We start from the raw sequence: 16,784 nt of genomic DNA on the forward strand, positions 1-16,784 counted from the left end.
GGTGCTGGTCTGTTGGGAACTCTCAATTCTCGCTTGGTCATCCTTCTTGGAAAATAGTTTCATTGGGTATAGAATTCTAGGTTGTCACCTTTTTTGGCTTCTGTTACTGCTTTTAAGACTTTACTTCTTTGGGTCCATCCATCTCTTCCAGCTGCTTTTCCATCCTCTCCTCACTGGTGGCATTGTAGGCTCTACCGCTCTACCTACCGTACATAATGTGTTGAGGTACAATGTTTCTTTTTAAACAGTGCTTAGGATTTGTTGGGCTTCTTGACTCTGTAGATTCTTTTATTCATTCTAGAAAATCCGCCATCATCTCTTCAGATGCTGCCCCGTCCCCGCTTGTCACGTCCCGCTCTGGGACGTGAGGTCAGGGCTTGGTCGATGTCCTCACTGTGTCCCCGCCTGTCGCGTCCTGCACGGGACGTGAGGTCAGGGCTTGGTCGCTGTCCTCGCCGCGCCTTTGTTTCCGCTGCTCTTGCTGCTGCACTTGCCACTTTTTTTGCTTCATTTTGTATCGTCCTCACTGACCTAACAAGTTACTCATTTTTTGACTGTGTATAATCAGCTGTTAAACTGAAGAATTTCTTAATTTTAATTATTGATATTTCTTAGTTCTAAAAATTCTGGTTGGTTTCTTTATCACATTATTTTATTTTTAAAGTTGCCTATTCCACGCAAACATTCTTAAATTTTTTTTATGTATCCATTTGTTTTATAATCTATGTCAGTATTGGATACCTTTGTCAATCTTTTTGTGTTGTATCTTGGTCTTCTGGCTCTTGCTTATGGCGTCTTGTTTTGCTCTGTGTTATGTGGTAGTGTTTGTTGTTATGGTAGGTGTTTTTGGTAGTCATAGTTGAAAAACTAATTATAGGACTCATTTGGGAACAGAGAAGGAGGCTCATTTCTTAAGACACACACACTTGCTTCTGCCTTGGAGCATCTTCATTCAGAATTTCAAGTCACTGGAAATGTGTTCAGGAAATGGGAACCTGACTTCAGCTCCACAAGCAGGCTCGCTGACCTGCGCCTGCTGGCCTTGCCTTCCCTGAGGCGCGTCCTTGCCTCCATAGTTTTACTGAGGTTAGTGTCACCGTTGGATAGAAAACTAAGCTTTTCTGACCTTGAAAAGCTCCTGCTTATCCTCCCTGCAGCCTTTCACTGGCTCCCTTTTGCCTGGTTAGCTTTGTTATTAGTACTTAACACAATTGCAACCTGCTTGGTTTTGGGGGATTTGCCTTTTATCTTTGCCATTCCTTTATTCTTAGCCTTTTGGAGACATTTTGTTTTAAGGTGTAGCTCTTAAATTGCATAAATCGGTATTTATTTTATTTATTTTTAAACTGAAAGTGCTAGCCTTTAATAGAAATATTTCTTCCTTTCACAATCCTGGCATAGGTGTTCACCCTTACTTCTGCATTCTTGTATGTTCATTTATATTTATATGCACACATTCATGTATTCTATGTGGCAACTGTGTGTGTGTGTATATGTGTGTGTGTGCTGTGTATATATTCGTACTGCTATACAGAATGTATTTTACTTTAAAATTTTTAAATTATGTGAAAATTGCAAAACTCTCTTAAAATTTGCCACTGTTGACTTTATCAAATACATATTTAAACTTTGATTTCAAATATCAAAGTCGAGAACCAAACAATAACTTGTGACCCCTCTTAAATATAATGAGGAATTTAATCTTTTTTCCCAACTCCTCTTTTTTCCTCCTTTGTACTTCCTAGTATTTGATCATTTAATCTGTATCTACGACCCTAATTTTATAGTTATTTTCTTTTAATATGGAAATCCTATTTTCAACAAGCAGCCATGGCCATCCTTTCAGGTTGGTGCCCATGTTTGCTTAACAACATGGAGTCGTTCATCTCAGTGCTCACCTTTCCCCCATTCCTAAGTTTCCGATTTTGATTCCTTCTCAACCAACCAGAATACTTTTCAAACAGTGTCCTTGGGCTTGCCTGGGGAGTGAAACCCCGTTTGTCCCCAGAGTCCAGGCACAGGCCCTCTGCGTGTTTCACAGTGGCTTCCACACGGAAGTCGGAAGCATCCGAGTGGGAGGGAAGCCCCGAGGCACTGTGTTTCCCAGTTGCCACAGCACCTGGTCCTAGGGGCTACTGTCAGTCTAAGCAGAAGGCTGGGAGTTGGCTGCACTGAAGACCGGGCCCTGTGAGCTGCATGTGCAGCTGGGAATGTCTTTTGCTTGCCACTTGCCTCTGGTCTTCTTTGATTCAACTCATCTTCAAAGCTGGTACTCAGTTCACTCTTCCTAGAACACCACTTGACTGCGAATCTTCAGTCCTCCCACACCCACTCAGAAACATTACAATGGGATTTAGAATTTTGCTTATACCAATTTAAATGACTTTCTGTAATACTTTGCTGTATTTTCTGTGTCTTAGGACCGAAGACTACATTTGTTTATCCTTACATCTTGTGCAATGGATGCAGATCAAATAGCATGCTTCCATGTTTAGGGTGTATCTCTGCCTTTGTTCCAGCAACACAACATGTGTAAGCCATGTGTCTGTGCATGCCTGATGCACCATATGCACATACATGTGATGTGCCTGGTGCACATCTGCACTCCAAAGCCTTCCCTGAATGCTGCACAGATACGCTCCTCTCCCTGAGCTCCCACCACTGAACACAGCACAGATACGCTCCTCGCTCCTCTCCCTGAGCTCTCTCCACTGTAGCTCAGGCTTTTCATTTGCCTTAAACCGTCTAACTCTTCAGACCAGTGATCATTTCCTCTCATTGATTACCCGCTCCACTGTAACTCTCAGTCACCTCCTTTTATGTATCCTTCCTAATCCACACAATGACCATGGCACTCGACAGATGGTGTCACTGAGGCTCAGAAAGATCACGTCTGTTATTGGTCTAAGACGGTTTGAAAATTAGGAATCAATACAGGTAAAACACAGTTACCTGCTTCCTCCCTACGGAGCACTGAAGGCCAGTGGCTGTGGAACTTAGGAGGTTGGACTGGCAGGGGTTCTTGATTACCTGGATGCAGGCACTGGAAGGAAAAGGGAACTGGATTACTCCTGGTGTCTGGTTGCAGTGGCAGGTGGCCGTGCCAGTCGTTATGATGGAGAAACTTTCCACACTGAGGAAGAGTACATGTGCGTGTTTTATTTTGTTTGCATGTAAGGAGAGGAAGTGGGAATGTTAACACCATTGTATATCTATTCATTTCAGGGTGTTTGTGATGAATCTAAGACACAGGAAATAGAACATGTATCAATCGGAAGCCCAGAGAGAGGTGTAAACTAGGCCTAGACATCTTGAGTCTTGTGTCCACCGTGGATCGCACTGGCTGGATTCACCCAGGGAGAATATTTGGGTGCCAGCCCCTGCCTCCCTGATGTGTCATGAAAAAATTAAAGATTTCGCAGAGTGACAAATGTTGGGGAAAATTCAGATCAAATGGCCTCTGTGTCCTTTCAGCTTTATGATTTATAGGAAAAGATTTTAATTTCTTTTGATAAAAATTCTGACGTAAATGACTTCTGTTTCATTTTGCTCAGATTAGAATCCAAAAATAAGTCTGGCAGAGGAACACATGTGAATTATTTCAGGTAGATTCATTCCCTGAGGGGAATCTCGGGCGATTCTCAGACAAGTTGTGGGACTGGGTTCACCTGGTAGTGATAAATGCTGCAGGTTTAATTAAAACAAATTGGAGCTTAAATATAGCAAACATCGTGGTGCCTAAATAAGATGGCATGGTATATTTTAGGAAAATGCACTTCAAATTTGTTCAGAGTCCAAGTTACCTCCTCAGACACTTTTGTAGCTGTGGAGCGGAAGGAACTGTTTGGATCACGGGGAGCTGTCATTAAGAGAGCTGACATTCCGAGATTTACGAATGCTTTCTTCCTGTAGCGTGAAACAGGTTCGTTATCTTCCTACTCCTAACATTGCTGAACACAGTATTTGTTTAAGATCATTTATTTCATTTTTCATATTGCGTAAAAGTCATAATTGCCTTTTGTTTCAGGTAACTGTCTGAAATGACAGATACCTTTTCCACTTACCTGGAATAGGTCTCTTCGTAACAATTTCACAGTTGCTAAATTAGCAATAAAATGAGCTTAAAATATAGCTAGTATTTATTACTTTATCATCCATTTATATAATTCTTCTCAAAATACTAGGTTTAATATATATTGAGGGAGTGACAAATTATGTTACAGTATAGTACTTTACAGCTGAATAGGTTTTAAAATTCTGTAAAATTAGAACATTACTAAAAATTACATAGAATTCAGCAGTGATAGTTATACTCTGCCAACTTAGTGTTTGAAATCGGAGCATCGTGGAGATTTTTAACATTGAAGAACAGATTGCTGTATTAACAATCAAAATATATGTGAATCACATGCATATAAGCTGTCTACTCTGTGTGTAGTATTAAATGCTCCCTATGTGTTATTATATACTCCTTACGTGGTATTAAATACCCCATGTGGTAGTATATGTGCCCTATGTGGTAGTATATGCATCCTATTAGTATTACATACTCCCTATGTGGTATTAGATGCGTCCTGTGTGGTGTTATATGGAACCCGTGTGGTATTTATATATATGTGCTCTATGTGGTATTACATACTCCCTGTGTGGTATTAGATGCGTCCTGTGTGGTGGTATATGCAACCTGTGTGGTATTATATGTGCTGTATGTGGTATTACATACTCTCTATGTATTGTCTCAGTTGAAGTCGGGCATAGTTTGCTCAGTGATCTTTTGCTAGTAAGCTGTCAACTTGCATTCTGCAGTGGTTCTACTTACTTTTTTCATCCTGAAGATGATCTCTCACCTTTTCATGAGTAGCTCCTGCTTTATATAATCTTCCAAGAGCGCTTGTATTCAACTTACCATATTTCAGCGGTAATTATTATATTCCATGAAATAATTTAATATTCCGTGATGCAACAGCTCCGCATAAGTTTGTAACCATGGAAATGGTTTCATGAGCCAGAGGCCCCTCATGATTGAGGAGCAGCGCCCAGAGGAGCCATCCCGGTCCTTTGGCTTCTACCGCCCTGAGCCCGGTGGCCAACTGCAAGCTCTTCAGAAATTCCCAACTAACAGCAGAAACCCATTTGCATTATAGTAGCTGAGGCAGGCTGACACTCTTCAAAACAGTGTGACACAAATCTGAAAGAACACAGCACACATGATAGAGAGCCATGTTTTCCAAAGTACAGATATCCGAGCCAAAGAATCAGAGCCATGAAAAGCTTAATAGGAAGTCAGATCCCCTTTTCAAGCCCTTTTCTCTTCTGTACAGGAAGGCAGTCATTTCCTGGCCACCTTGCCCCTTGCCTGCCTCCTTCCCTCCTAAGTATTGCTAACATTTTAACTAAGTGGCCCATGACTTCTACTTTCTTTTTCTGATTCACAGAGAATCTTTCTCCAAAGCCCAAATCCAAGAGGAGTTCATGTAAATGTGTGTTTTCTTTTCCTTCTTCAAGCCTCCCACTCACCCTGAACTCATGTGGAGCAGCCCTGCTATTTAGTAACCATTTGCAGGAATGTCCTTAGCATTTCTTGAGCCTTTTCTGCCTGTCAAACGCTCCTCTCAACATTGGACAGGCAGCAGTTCACATAGTCTTCAGCACAGCTGATAAAGAAAGGTTTTGTCTCTAGCCCATTTGTTAGTAGGAGGCACTGGAGGCATACAGGTGGGTAATTTGCAGGCGTCAGCATGGCCAGCCAGCCCTCCTTGCCAGGGAGCTGCAGCCCTCCTGCAACAAGAGGCCACGTGGGTGCTGTGTCCTACCTTGAGTGTCATCTTGCGGGGGAGCTTTGAGTCGTCTTCACTTAGTGCTTGTGTCTTTGATTAGTTTGGATTTTAGATAGCGAAAGATGGTGAGGTGCTGGTTTAAAAAGCTGTGTCATTGTCAAAGGCTTACCTTCCGACTAGTACATAGAATTTTTAAGATGTGAACTCTATGGACAGATAAGTCAAAGTATGATTATTTAATGTTCTTTAACTTACATACAGACTTCCTTCACTGACTGTGATTCCTGAAGACTGTTTTTTGAGTGTGTACTTATTAATAGTTGAACTGTGTAAATTGCCATTTTGCTGGGTCAAAATTGTTTGAATACTTAGCAGTTTCACTCTGTGGTGTAAGTACATCCTGTCTGCTTTCTTGACAGGATTAAATTAGACTTATGTGAACATCTTTGAGTTGCTGTATGGGAAGAACTGCACTGCCACCTGCCACATGAGCAGAATCTACCCCCTAAAGTGATGTGATTTGAACGCATGTTCTGACATGGCCGCTTTGTAGGGTTCCAGGTCTGCAGGGTTCCAGCCTTCTGCTCCACTCCAGTGCCTCCCGGCAAGGTTCTGCAGAATTGTCCTCAATCAGATGACTCGTCATATGTGCTTTAATTGCAGTCTTACTACTCAGACTTAAATTATGAAATTTTAAAAATAACTAAGAAGTCCCGTGCATAGTTAGCAGATACCATTTTATTTGTCGTATCATATCCCATTTGTTTTGTTTTCCAGTTTAGCACCTGAAACCCGGGAAATATCCCATTGGTCATTGTAAAACAAGTGGATAAACCTTAAGGCCCATTTCCCATGTTGATTTGCAGGAGGACCCCGCCTGCTCCCTTCACTCCGTGTGTGTGCCCTGTCCTGTAAGCCTTTGGTGGTTGTCCCTTGCGGATGTACGTGGGCACACTCACAGCAGTCTATTTTTCTGTCCCATCTGGTATTACAGACTGTCTTGAAGGACAGAATAGGAGTTACCTGTTTTTCTGTCACCTACAAATATTATGTTGGGTGTAAACATGTTTGTTGACTTAAGTGTCAGTAAATTCATTTATTTTAAAGTCTAAAATCCAATATTATATATTTCCGTATAAAATGAAAGATAATGCATATTTAAAAATACGTGTATATGGAACCACGAGCCTGAATGTGTGGCCTGGGTCTGGATCACACTAACCACTGCAGTGGGTTTTATCTGGCAGTTTGGGTGTGAACTGGGACATGGGTCTGGATCACAGTAACCACTGCAATGGGTTTTATTTGGCAGTTTGCGTGTGAACTTGGACATGGGCAAAGCGGTGTATGGATGGATGATGATGAAAGACGAGAACATCCCTGGCACAGTCGTTCGGACCAGCACTATCCCAGAGGAACTTGGGCGCCTGGTGTATTTACTGACAGACAAAACAGGTACTGTTCATGGTCTGTGTTCACCTTTGAATGGATGAAATGACATTTAATAAAAAATAGCATAGCATATACATGTATGTTTATGTGTGTGTATATATGTGTGTATGTGTTGGAACAGATCATTGAATCCATATTTAGAATTTTTCAGCCTCTTGAAAACTGTCACACAGCTTAATCATCTTCTCGTGTACACAGTATCATAAGAATTATCAAAATGTTAAGTTCTTAGAGCTTTAAGTAACGCATTTCTGTGTTTTTAATTTTCTACAATCTTACATTTTTTTTAAAACTGCCTTATAACACCTCCCTAGTGGCTTATTAAGAGCAAAAATTCCATGTTTGTTTATTATAGAATGATACTTGTGAGCTATTAGAAGAAAATAACAGATATGTTAATTTGGTATTTAATACTCACATTCTCCTAAAAAGCTTTACTACAGACTATTTATCCCACTCTAAAGCTCTAGGACCAAAATTCTGTTTGTCCATACTTAATTTTCTCCTTTTTTTCATCAAAGAACTCTTACCAATCTGTAACAGATTAAAGACAAACACTTGGAATCTGGTACTGTAAGGAGAGCCACATCTGAGGGCTGGCATTCCTCCTTGGTGTGTTGATTTATAATTTAAATTCCAAGTAATTCTTAGTGAACTAAAAATAAAAGAATACTTATATAGCATAATAAACAAAATATGTTGCAAACGAAATTCAACATAGTTTTAAATTATTAAATAGTAGAAAAATCCTCACTGTAGTCAGCAAGAGGACAGAGAAATCTGCAAACAAGTTGTTATTTAAAATTCATAATGGAAGCTCTAGCCATTGCAGGAAGACAAATAGAAATAAGATACAAGACTAAAGGAAGAAACAAATATTTGCAGATATAGCAAAAGTGGCAGGTTACAGATTAAAATAACAAAATAGGTCACTAATACATAGTGGAGAATAGACTGAAGAGACTGAAGAATAAACCTCCATTCATGGCGGCTGCATGTATAGAAGACACAGAGGCAGGAACCTGAGGAATGAATGGAAAGGGCTCACAGATGGTCCCCAACCTCACAGTCGCTCAGCTTGATGGTGGTGCGATAGCATTCACTCAGAACTGTACTTCCACTATCCGTGCAGCCATTCTTTTTTTCACTTTCAATACGGTATTCAGGAAATTACATGAGCTATTCAGCACTTTATTATAAAACAGGCTTTGTGTTAGCTGATTTTGCCCAACTGTCAGCTAGCATAAGGGTTCTGACACAGTTAAGGTAGATAGGGCTAGGCCATGGTATTGGGAAGGTGAGATGCATTAAATGCATTTTCTACTGAGGATGGGTCTCTTGGATGCAACCCCATCATAAGGTGAGGAGTCCCTGTTTTGAAAGTCATACTGTTGTCTCAAAAGTAGAAACTCAATATTCTTCGTGTCAGCTCTCATGGTGAATTTGTAAGTTTAGTGTAATTGAAAGTGCAGTTGTTAGATCTGTGTTTGAGTTCCATTAGACTTTGTCTTGTGAGAGGTTGAGGAACTTGGCCAAGAGAGCAATGCTTATGAATCCCAGTGACTCGAGAGAGCAGTTTGAGGGGCTTTTGGTTCAAAAAGGTAGACTGAGAAAGAATGTTAAGATTTTCCCTTCCCAACTTCATGAAGCCTACAGAAAAATGTTTAAAGAATAAATAAATCCATGGTAATACACAGAAAACAAGCAGGAGTAAAAATATTAGAGGATCCAGAAATGGAGTTATTTCTGGAAAACAGTTGGAATCAGTTTGCAGGTAATAGCAGAGCAAAGCAGACCGAAGTTGCCAGTGGCTGCTGAGGGGCCCCCACATGGGTGGGAGAAATGTCCCACAGAAACGAGGGGTGGACGAGCCCCAGACCTGAGCTGACAGGTGTGTGGGGCAGCACGGGAAGCCATCAGGCCACCGTGAGTGGTGCCTGTGAGAGCAGGTGGCCACCAGCATCTGCCCATGCGCCACCTGTTAGGGCTGCTTTTGCAACGTGGGGAGGCTTTCGGGGAGAAGCACTCACTGCTGCATGTGCCCTGCCCCTTACACAGAGTTCACAGATAGCCCCTTGATTCGGAAGCCAGCCCTTTGGAGGAACAGGTCTATGGGACTGCAGAAGAAACCCGCCCCAGCTTGCTTTAGAGATAGCTTAGTCTTTATTGATAAATATAATCAGAAATGAAGATCACCAGCATGAAACCGAAGTAGCAAAATATGAGCAACAATACTGTTCCCAAATAAAACAAATTCATAGAAAAAACAGAAGAAGGCCGGGCGCGGTGGCTCACGCCTGTAATCCCAACACTTTGGGAGGCCGAAGCGGGTGGATCACGAGGTCAGGAGATCGAGACCATCCTGGCTAACACGGTGAAACCCCGTCTCTACTAAAAAATACAAAAAACTAGCCAGGTGAGGTGGCGGGGGCCTGTAGTCCCAGCCACTCGGGAGGCTGAGGCAGGAGAATGGCGTAAACCCGGGAGGCGGAGCTTGCAGTGAGCTGAGATCCGGCCACTGCACTCCGGACTGGGCGACAGAGCGAGACTCTGTCTCAAAAAAAAAAAAAATAATAAAGAAAGAAAGAAAAAGCAAAAGAAACTTCAAGAAAAATTTTAAGAGAATTTATTCATATATATGAGCTTAATATCCAAATTCAGCGGCACTTCTGTGCACCAGCAACAATGAGGACATTTAATACCAAAACACCAGTTAGAAGAACAACAAAAAGCATAAAATCATTAAAAATAAATGTAAACAAAAATGCATAAGACCTAAATGGATGTAAGTTTTTAAAATTTGAAAGCCCTTAAGACCGAAATAGGTAAGCATATTGTCTTCATGAATAGAATATCTTCGCGTAATAAAGATATCATTTCTTCTCACATTGAGAGATCTGACGTGTTTGCAAGCCTAGGAGGAATCAGAAACTCCTGTTCACTGTTGGTGGGAACTTAGGTAAGCGCATCACGTGGTAAAACACATTTTGGCATTATCAGTCAAATTGAATATGCACGTGTTCTGCTATCCAGCAGTTTTGCTCCTGCTTCTGTTCCTAAAGAAATGTTTGCACATCTACACCAGAAGACATGTAAGAGTATTCATAGCATTATAATGGTTAACAAAAGCAAGCAACTGTCTAGATATAACACAAAAAAGTTTATCAGAAGTAGAATGGACCAATAAATCGTGGAATGTTCTTACAGTTGAATACTAAATAGGAGTGACAATGGAGTATAGATATTGACAGAAACGTGGATGGCTTTCTTTTTTTTTTTTTTTTTTTATTTAAGTTCTAGGGTACATGTGTATAACGTGCAGGTTTGTTACATATGTATACTTGTGCCATGTTGGTGTGCTGCACCCATCAACTCGTCAGCACCCGTCAATTCGTCATTTATATCAGGTATAACTCCCAATGCAATCCCTCCCCCCTCCCCCCTCCCCATGATAGGCCCCGATGTGTGATGTTCCCCTTCCCGAGTCCAAGTGATCTCATTGTTCAGTTCCCACCTATGAGTGAGAACATGCGGTGTTTGGTTTTCTGTTCTTGTGATAGTTTGCTAAGAATGATGGTTTCCAGCTGCATCCATGTCCCTACAAAGGACGCAAACTCATCCTTTTTTATGGCTGCATAATATTCCATGGTGTATATGTGCCACATTTTCTTAATCCAGTCTGTCACAGATGGACATTTGGGTTGATTCCAAGTCTTTGCTATTGTGAATAGTGCCGCAGTAAACATACGTGTGCATGTGTCTTTATAGCAGCATGATTTATAATCCTTTGGGTATATACCCAGTAGTGGGATGGCTGGGTCATATGGTACATCTAGATCTAGATCCTTGAGGAATCGCCATACTGTTTTCCATAATGGTTGAACTAGTTTACAATCCCACCAACAGTGTAAAAGTGTTCCTATTTCTCCACATCCTCTCCAGCACCTGTTGTTTCCTGACTTTTTAATGATTGCCATTCTAACTGGTGTGAGATGGTATCTCAATGTGGTTTTGATTTGCATTTCTCTGATGGCCAGTGATGATGAGCATTTTTTCATGTGTCTGTTGGCTGTATGAATGTCTTCTTTTGAGAAATGTCTGTTCATATCCTTTGCCCACTTTTTGATGGGGTTGTTTATTTTTTTCTTGTAAATTTGTTTGAGTTCTTTGTAGATTCTGGATATTAGCCCTTTGTCAGATGAGTAGATTGCAAAAATTTTCTCCCATTCTGTAGGTTGCCTGTTCACTCTGATGGTAGTTTCTTTTGCTGTGCAGAAGCTCTTTAGTTTAATCATATCCCATTTGTCAATTTTGGCTTTTGCTGCCGTTGCTTTTGGTGTTTTAGACATGAAGTCCTTGCCCATGCCTATGTCCTGAATGGTACTACCTAGGTTTTCTTCTAGGGTTTTTATGGTATTAGGTCTAACATTTAAGTCTCTAATCCATCTTGAATTAATTTTCATATAAGGAGTAAGGAAAGGATCCAGTTTCAGCTTTCTACTTATGGCTAGCCAATTCTCCCAGCACCATTTATTAAACAGGGAGTCCTTTCCCCATTTCTTGTTTCTCTCAGGTTTGTCAAAGATCAGATGGCTGTAGATGTGTGGTATTATTTCTGAGGACTCTGTTCTGTTCCATTGGTCTATATCTCTGTTTTGGTACCAGTACCATGCTGTTTTGGTTACTGTAGCCTTATAGTATAGTTTGAAGTCAGGTAGCGTGATGCCTCCAGCTTTGTTCTTTTGACTTAGGATTGTCTTGGCAATGCGGGCTCTTTTTTGGTTCCATATAAACTTTAAAGCCGTTTTTTCCAATTCTGTGAAGAAAGTCATTGGTAGCTTGATGGGGATGGCATTGAATCTATAAATAACCTTGGGCAGTATGGCCATTTTCACGATATTGATTCTTCCTATCCATGAGCATGGTATGTTCTTCCATTTGTTAGTGTCCTCTTTTATTTCACTGAGCAGTGGTTTGTAGTTCTCCTTGAAGAGGTCCTTTACATCCCTTGTAAGTTGGATTCCTAGGTATTTTATTGTCTTTGAAGCAATTGTGAATGGAAGTTCATTCATGATTTGGCTCTCTGTTTGTCTGTTACTGGTGTATAAGAATGCTTGTGATTTTTGCACATTAATTTTGTATCCTGAGACTTTGCTGAAGTTGCTTATCAGCTTAAGGAGATTTTGGGCTGAGACGATGGGGTTTTCTAAATATACAATCATGTCATCTGCAAACAGGGACAATTTGACTTCTTCTTTTCCTAACTGGATACCCTTGATTTCTTTCTCTTGCCTGATTGCCCTAGACAGAACTTCCAACACTATGTTGAATAGGAGTGGTGAGAGAGGGCATCCCTGTCTTGTGCCAGTTTTCAAAGGGAATTTTTCCAGTTTTTGCCCATTCAGTATGATATTAGCTGTGGGTTTGTCATAAATAGCTCTTATTATTTTGAGGTACGTTCCATCAATACCGAATTTATTGAGCGTTTTTAGCATGAAGGGCTGTTGAATTTTGTCAAAAGCCTTTTCTGCATCTATTGAGATAATCATGTGGTTCTTGTCTTTGGTTCTGTTTATATGCTGGATTACGTTTATTGATTTGCTGAATGTTGAACCAGCCTTGCATCCCAGGGATGAAGCCCACTTGATCATGGTGGATAAGCTTTTTGATGTGCTGCTGAATCCGGTTTGCCAGTATTTTATTGAGGATTTTTGCATCGATGTTCATCGGGGATATTGGTCTAAAATTTTCTTTTTTTGTTGTGTCTCTGCAAGGCTTTGGTATCAGGATGATGTTGGCCTCATAAAATGAGTTAGGGAGGATTACCTCTTTTTCAATTGATTGGAATAGTTTCAGAAGGAATGGTACCAGCTCCTCTTTGTACCTCTGGTAGAATTCAGCTGTGAATCCATCTGGTCCTGGACTTTTTTTGGTTGGTAGGCTATTAATTATTGCCTCAATTTCAGAGCCTGCTACTGGTCTATTCAGAGATTCAACTTCTTCCTGGTTTAGTCTTGGAAGAGTGTAAGTGTCCAGAAAATTATCCATTTCTTCTAGATTTTCTAGTTTATTTGCGTAGAGGTGTTTATAGTATTCTCTGATGGTAGTTTGTATTTCTGTGGGGTCCGTGGTGATATCCCCTTTATCATTTTTTATTGCATCTATTTGATTCTTCTCTCTTTTCTTCTTTATTAGTCTTGCTAGCGGTCTGTCTTTATTAGTCCTGCTAGCGGTCTTGTTGATTTTTTCAAAAAACCAACTCCTGGATTCATTGATTTTTTGGAGGGTTTTTTGTGTCTCTATCTCCTTCAGTTCTGCTCTGATCTTAGTTATTTCTTGCCTTCTGCTAGCTTTTGAATGTGTTTGCTCTTGCTTCTCCAGTTCTTTTAATTGTGATGTTAGAGTGTCAATTTTAGATCTTTCCAGCTTTCTCTTGTGGGCATTTAGTGCTATAAATTTCGCTCTACACACTGCTTTAAATGTGTCCCAGAGATTCTGGTATGTTGTATCTTTGTTCTCATTGGTTTCAAAGACCATCTTTATTTCTGCCTTCATTTCGTTATGTACCCAGTAGTCATTCAGGAGCAGGTTGTTCAGTTTCCATGTAGTTGAGCAGTTTTTATTTATTTATTTATTTATTTATTTATTTATTTTGAGGCGGAGTCTCGCTCTGTCGCCCGGTCTGGAGTGCAGTGGCCAGATCTCAGCTCACTGCAAGCTCCGCCTCCCGGGTTTACGCCATTCTCCTGCCTCAGCCTCCCGAGTAGCTGGGACTACAGGCGCCCGCCACCTCGCCCGGCTAGTTTTTGTATTTTTAGTAGAGACGGGGTTTCACCGTGTTAGCCAGGATGGTCTCGATCTCCTGACCTCGTGATCCGCCCGTCTCGGCCTCCCAAAGTGCTGGGATTACAGGCTTGAGCCACCGCGCCTGGCCAGTTGAGCGGTTTTGATTGAGTTTCTTAGTCCTGAGTTCTAGTTTGATTGCACTGTGGTCTGAGAGAAAGTTTGTTATAATTTCTGTTCTTTTACATTTGCTGAGGAGTGCTTTACTTCCAATTATGTGGTCAATTTTGGAATAAGTGCGATGTGGTGCTGAGAAGAATGTATATTCTGTTGATTTGGGGTGGAGAGTTCTATAGATGTCTATTAGGTCCGCTTGGTGCAGAGATGAGTTCAATTCCTGGATATCCTTGTTAACTTTCTGTCTCATTGATCTGTCTAATGTTGACAGCGGAGTGTTGAAGTCTCCCATTATTATTGTATGGGAGTCTAAGTCTCTTTGTAAGTCTCTAAGGACTTGCTTTATGAATCTGGGTGCTCCTGTATTGGGTGCATATATATTTAGGAGAGTTAGCTCTTCCTGTTGAATTGATCCCTTTACCATTATGTAATGGCCTTCTTTGTCTCTTTTGATCTTTGATGGTTTAAAGTCTGTTTTATCAGAGACTAGGATTGCAACCCCTGCTTTTTTTGTTCTCCATTTGCTTGGTAGATCTTCCTCCATCCCTTTATTTTGAGCCTATGTATGTCTCTGCATGTGAGATGGGTCTCCTGAATACAGCAGACTGATGGGTCTTGACTCTTTATCCAGTTTGCCAGTCTGTGTCTTTTAATTGGAGCATTTAGTCCATTAACATTTAAGGTTAATATTGTTATGTGTGAACTTGATCCGGCCATTATGATATTAACTGGTTATTTTGCTCGTTAGTTGATGCAGTTCCTTCCTAGCCTCGATGGTCTTTACATTTTGGCATGTTTTTGCAATGGCTGGTACCGGTTGTTCCTTTCCATGTTTAGGGCTTCCTTCAGGGTCTCTTGTAAGGCAGGCCTGGTGGTGACAAAATCTCTAAGCATTTGCTTATCTGTAAAGGATTTTATTTCTCCTTCACTGATGAAACTTAGTTTGGCTGGATATGAAATTCTGGGTTTAAAATTCTTTTCTTTAAGAATGTTGAATATTGGCCCCCACTCTCTTCTGGCTTGTAGAGTTTCTGCCGAGAGGTCTGCTGTTAGTCTGATGGGCTTCCCTTTGTGGGTCACCCGACCTTTCTCTCTGGCTGCCCTTAAGATTTTTTCCTTCATTTCAACTTTGGTGAATCTGGCAATTATGTGTCTTGGAGTTGCTCTTCTCAAGGAGTATCTTTGTGGTGTTCTCTGTATTTCCTGAATTTGAATGTTGGCCTGCCCTACTAGGTTGGGGAAGTTCTCCTGGATGATATCCTGAAGAGTGTTTTCCAACTTGGTTCCATTTTCCTCCTCACTTTCAGGCACCCCAATCAGACGTAGATTTGGTCTTTTTACATAATCCCATACTTCTTGCAGGCTTTGTTCATTTCTTTTTCTTCTTTTTTCTTTTGGTTTCTCTTCTCGCTTCATTTCATTCATTTGATCCTCAATCGCTGATACTCTTTCTTCCAGTTGATCAAGTCGGTTACTGAAGCTTGTGGATTTGTCACGTATTTCTCGTGTCATGGTTTTCATCTCTGTCATTTCATTTATGACCTTCTCTGCATTAATTATTCTAGCTATCAATTCTTCCACTCTTTTTTCAAGATTTTTAGTTTCTTTGCGCTGGGTACGTAATTCCTCCTTTAGCTCTGAGAAGTTTGATGGCCTTCTTCTCTCATCTCGTCAAAGTCATTCTCTGACCAGCTTTGATCCGTTGCTGGCGATGAGCTGCGCTCCTTTGCAGGGGGAGATGCGCTCTTATTTTTTGAATTTCCAGCTTTTCTGCCCTGCTTCTTCCCCATCTTTGTGGTTTTATCTGTCTCTGGTCTTTGATGATGGTGACGTACTGATGGGGTTTTGGTATAGGTGTTCTTCCTGTTTGGTAGTTTTCCTTCTAATAGGACCCTCAGCTGTAGGTCTGTTGGAGATTGCTTGAGGTCCACTTCTGACCCTGTTTGCCTGGGTATCAGCAGCAGAGTTTGCCGAAGATAGAATATTGCTGAACAGCGAGTGTACCTGTCTGATTCTTCCTTTGGAAGTTTCCTCTCAGGGGTGTACTCCACCCTGTGAGGTGTGGGGTGTCAGACTGCGCCTAGTGGGGGATGTCTCCCAGTTAGGCTACTCAGGGGTCAGGGACCCACTTGAGCAGGCAGTCTGTCCGTTCTCAGATCTCAACCTCCGCGTTGGGAGATCCACTGCTCTCTTCAAAGCTGTCAGACAGAGTCGTTCGGGTCTGCACAGGCCTCTGCTGCTTCCCCTGTTGTTTTTTAGCTGTGCCCTGTCCCCAGAGGTGGAGTCTACAGAGACAGGCAGGTTTCCTTGAGCTGCTGTGAGCTCCACCCAGTTCGAGCTTCCCAGCGGCTTTGTTTACCTACTTAAGCCTCAGCAATGGCGGGCGCCCCTCCCCCAGCCTCGCTGCTGCCTTGCGGTTAGATCGCAGACTGCTGTGCTAGCAATGAGGGAGGCTCCGTGGCCGTGGGACCCTCCCGGCCAGGTGTGGGTATAATCTCCTGGTGTGCCTGTTTGCTTAAAGCGCAGTATTGGGGTGAGAATTACCCGATTTTCCAGGTGTTGTGTGTCTCAGTTTGCCTGGCTAGGAAAAGGGAT

General features: G+C 41.6%; 1 protein-coding gene across 9 annotated transcripts in view; it reads left to right on the top strand.

Moving 5' to 3' along the window:
• ATP9B (ATPase phospholipid transporting 9B (putative)) overlaps window positions 1-16,784 on the top strand; it is a 302,593-nt gene that overhangs the window by 194,543 nt on the left and 91,266 nt on the right. For all 9 annotated transcript variants that reach the window (XR_004055661.1, XM_030925838.1, XM_030925840.1 and 6 more), the window contains one exon: window positions 7,090-7,232. Coding sequence is in view for 8 of the 9 variants with exons in the window: in XM_030925838.1 (XP_030781698.1) it covers window positions 7,090-7,232 (143 nt within the window). In the remaining variant the exon portion in view is untranslated. The remainder of the gene's footprint in view (window positions 1-7,089; window positions 7,233-16,784) is intronic.

The sequence above is a fragment of the Rhinopithecus roxellana genome, chromosome 21, assembly GCF_007565055.1.
Source record: "Rhinopithecus roxellana isolate Shanxi Qingling chromosome 21, ASM756505v1, whole genome shotgun sequence".
Lineage (NCBI taxonomy): Eukaryota > Metazoa > Chordata > Mammalia > Primates > Cercopithecidae > Rhinopithecus > Rhinopithecus roxellana.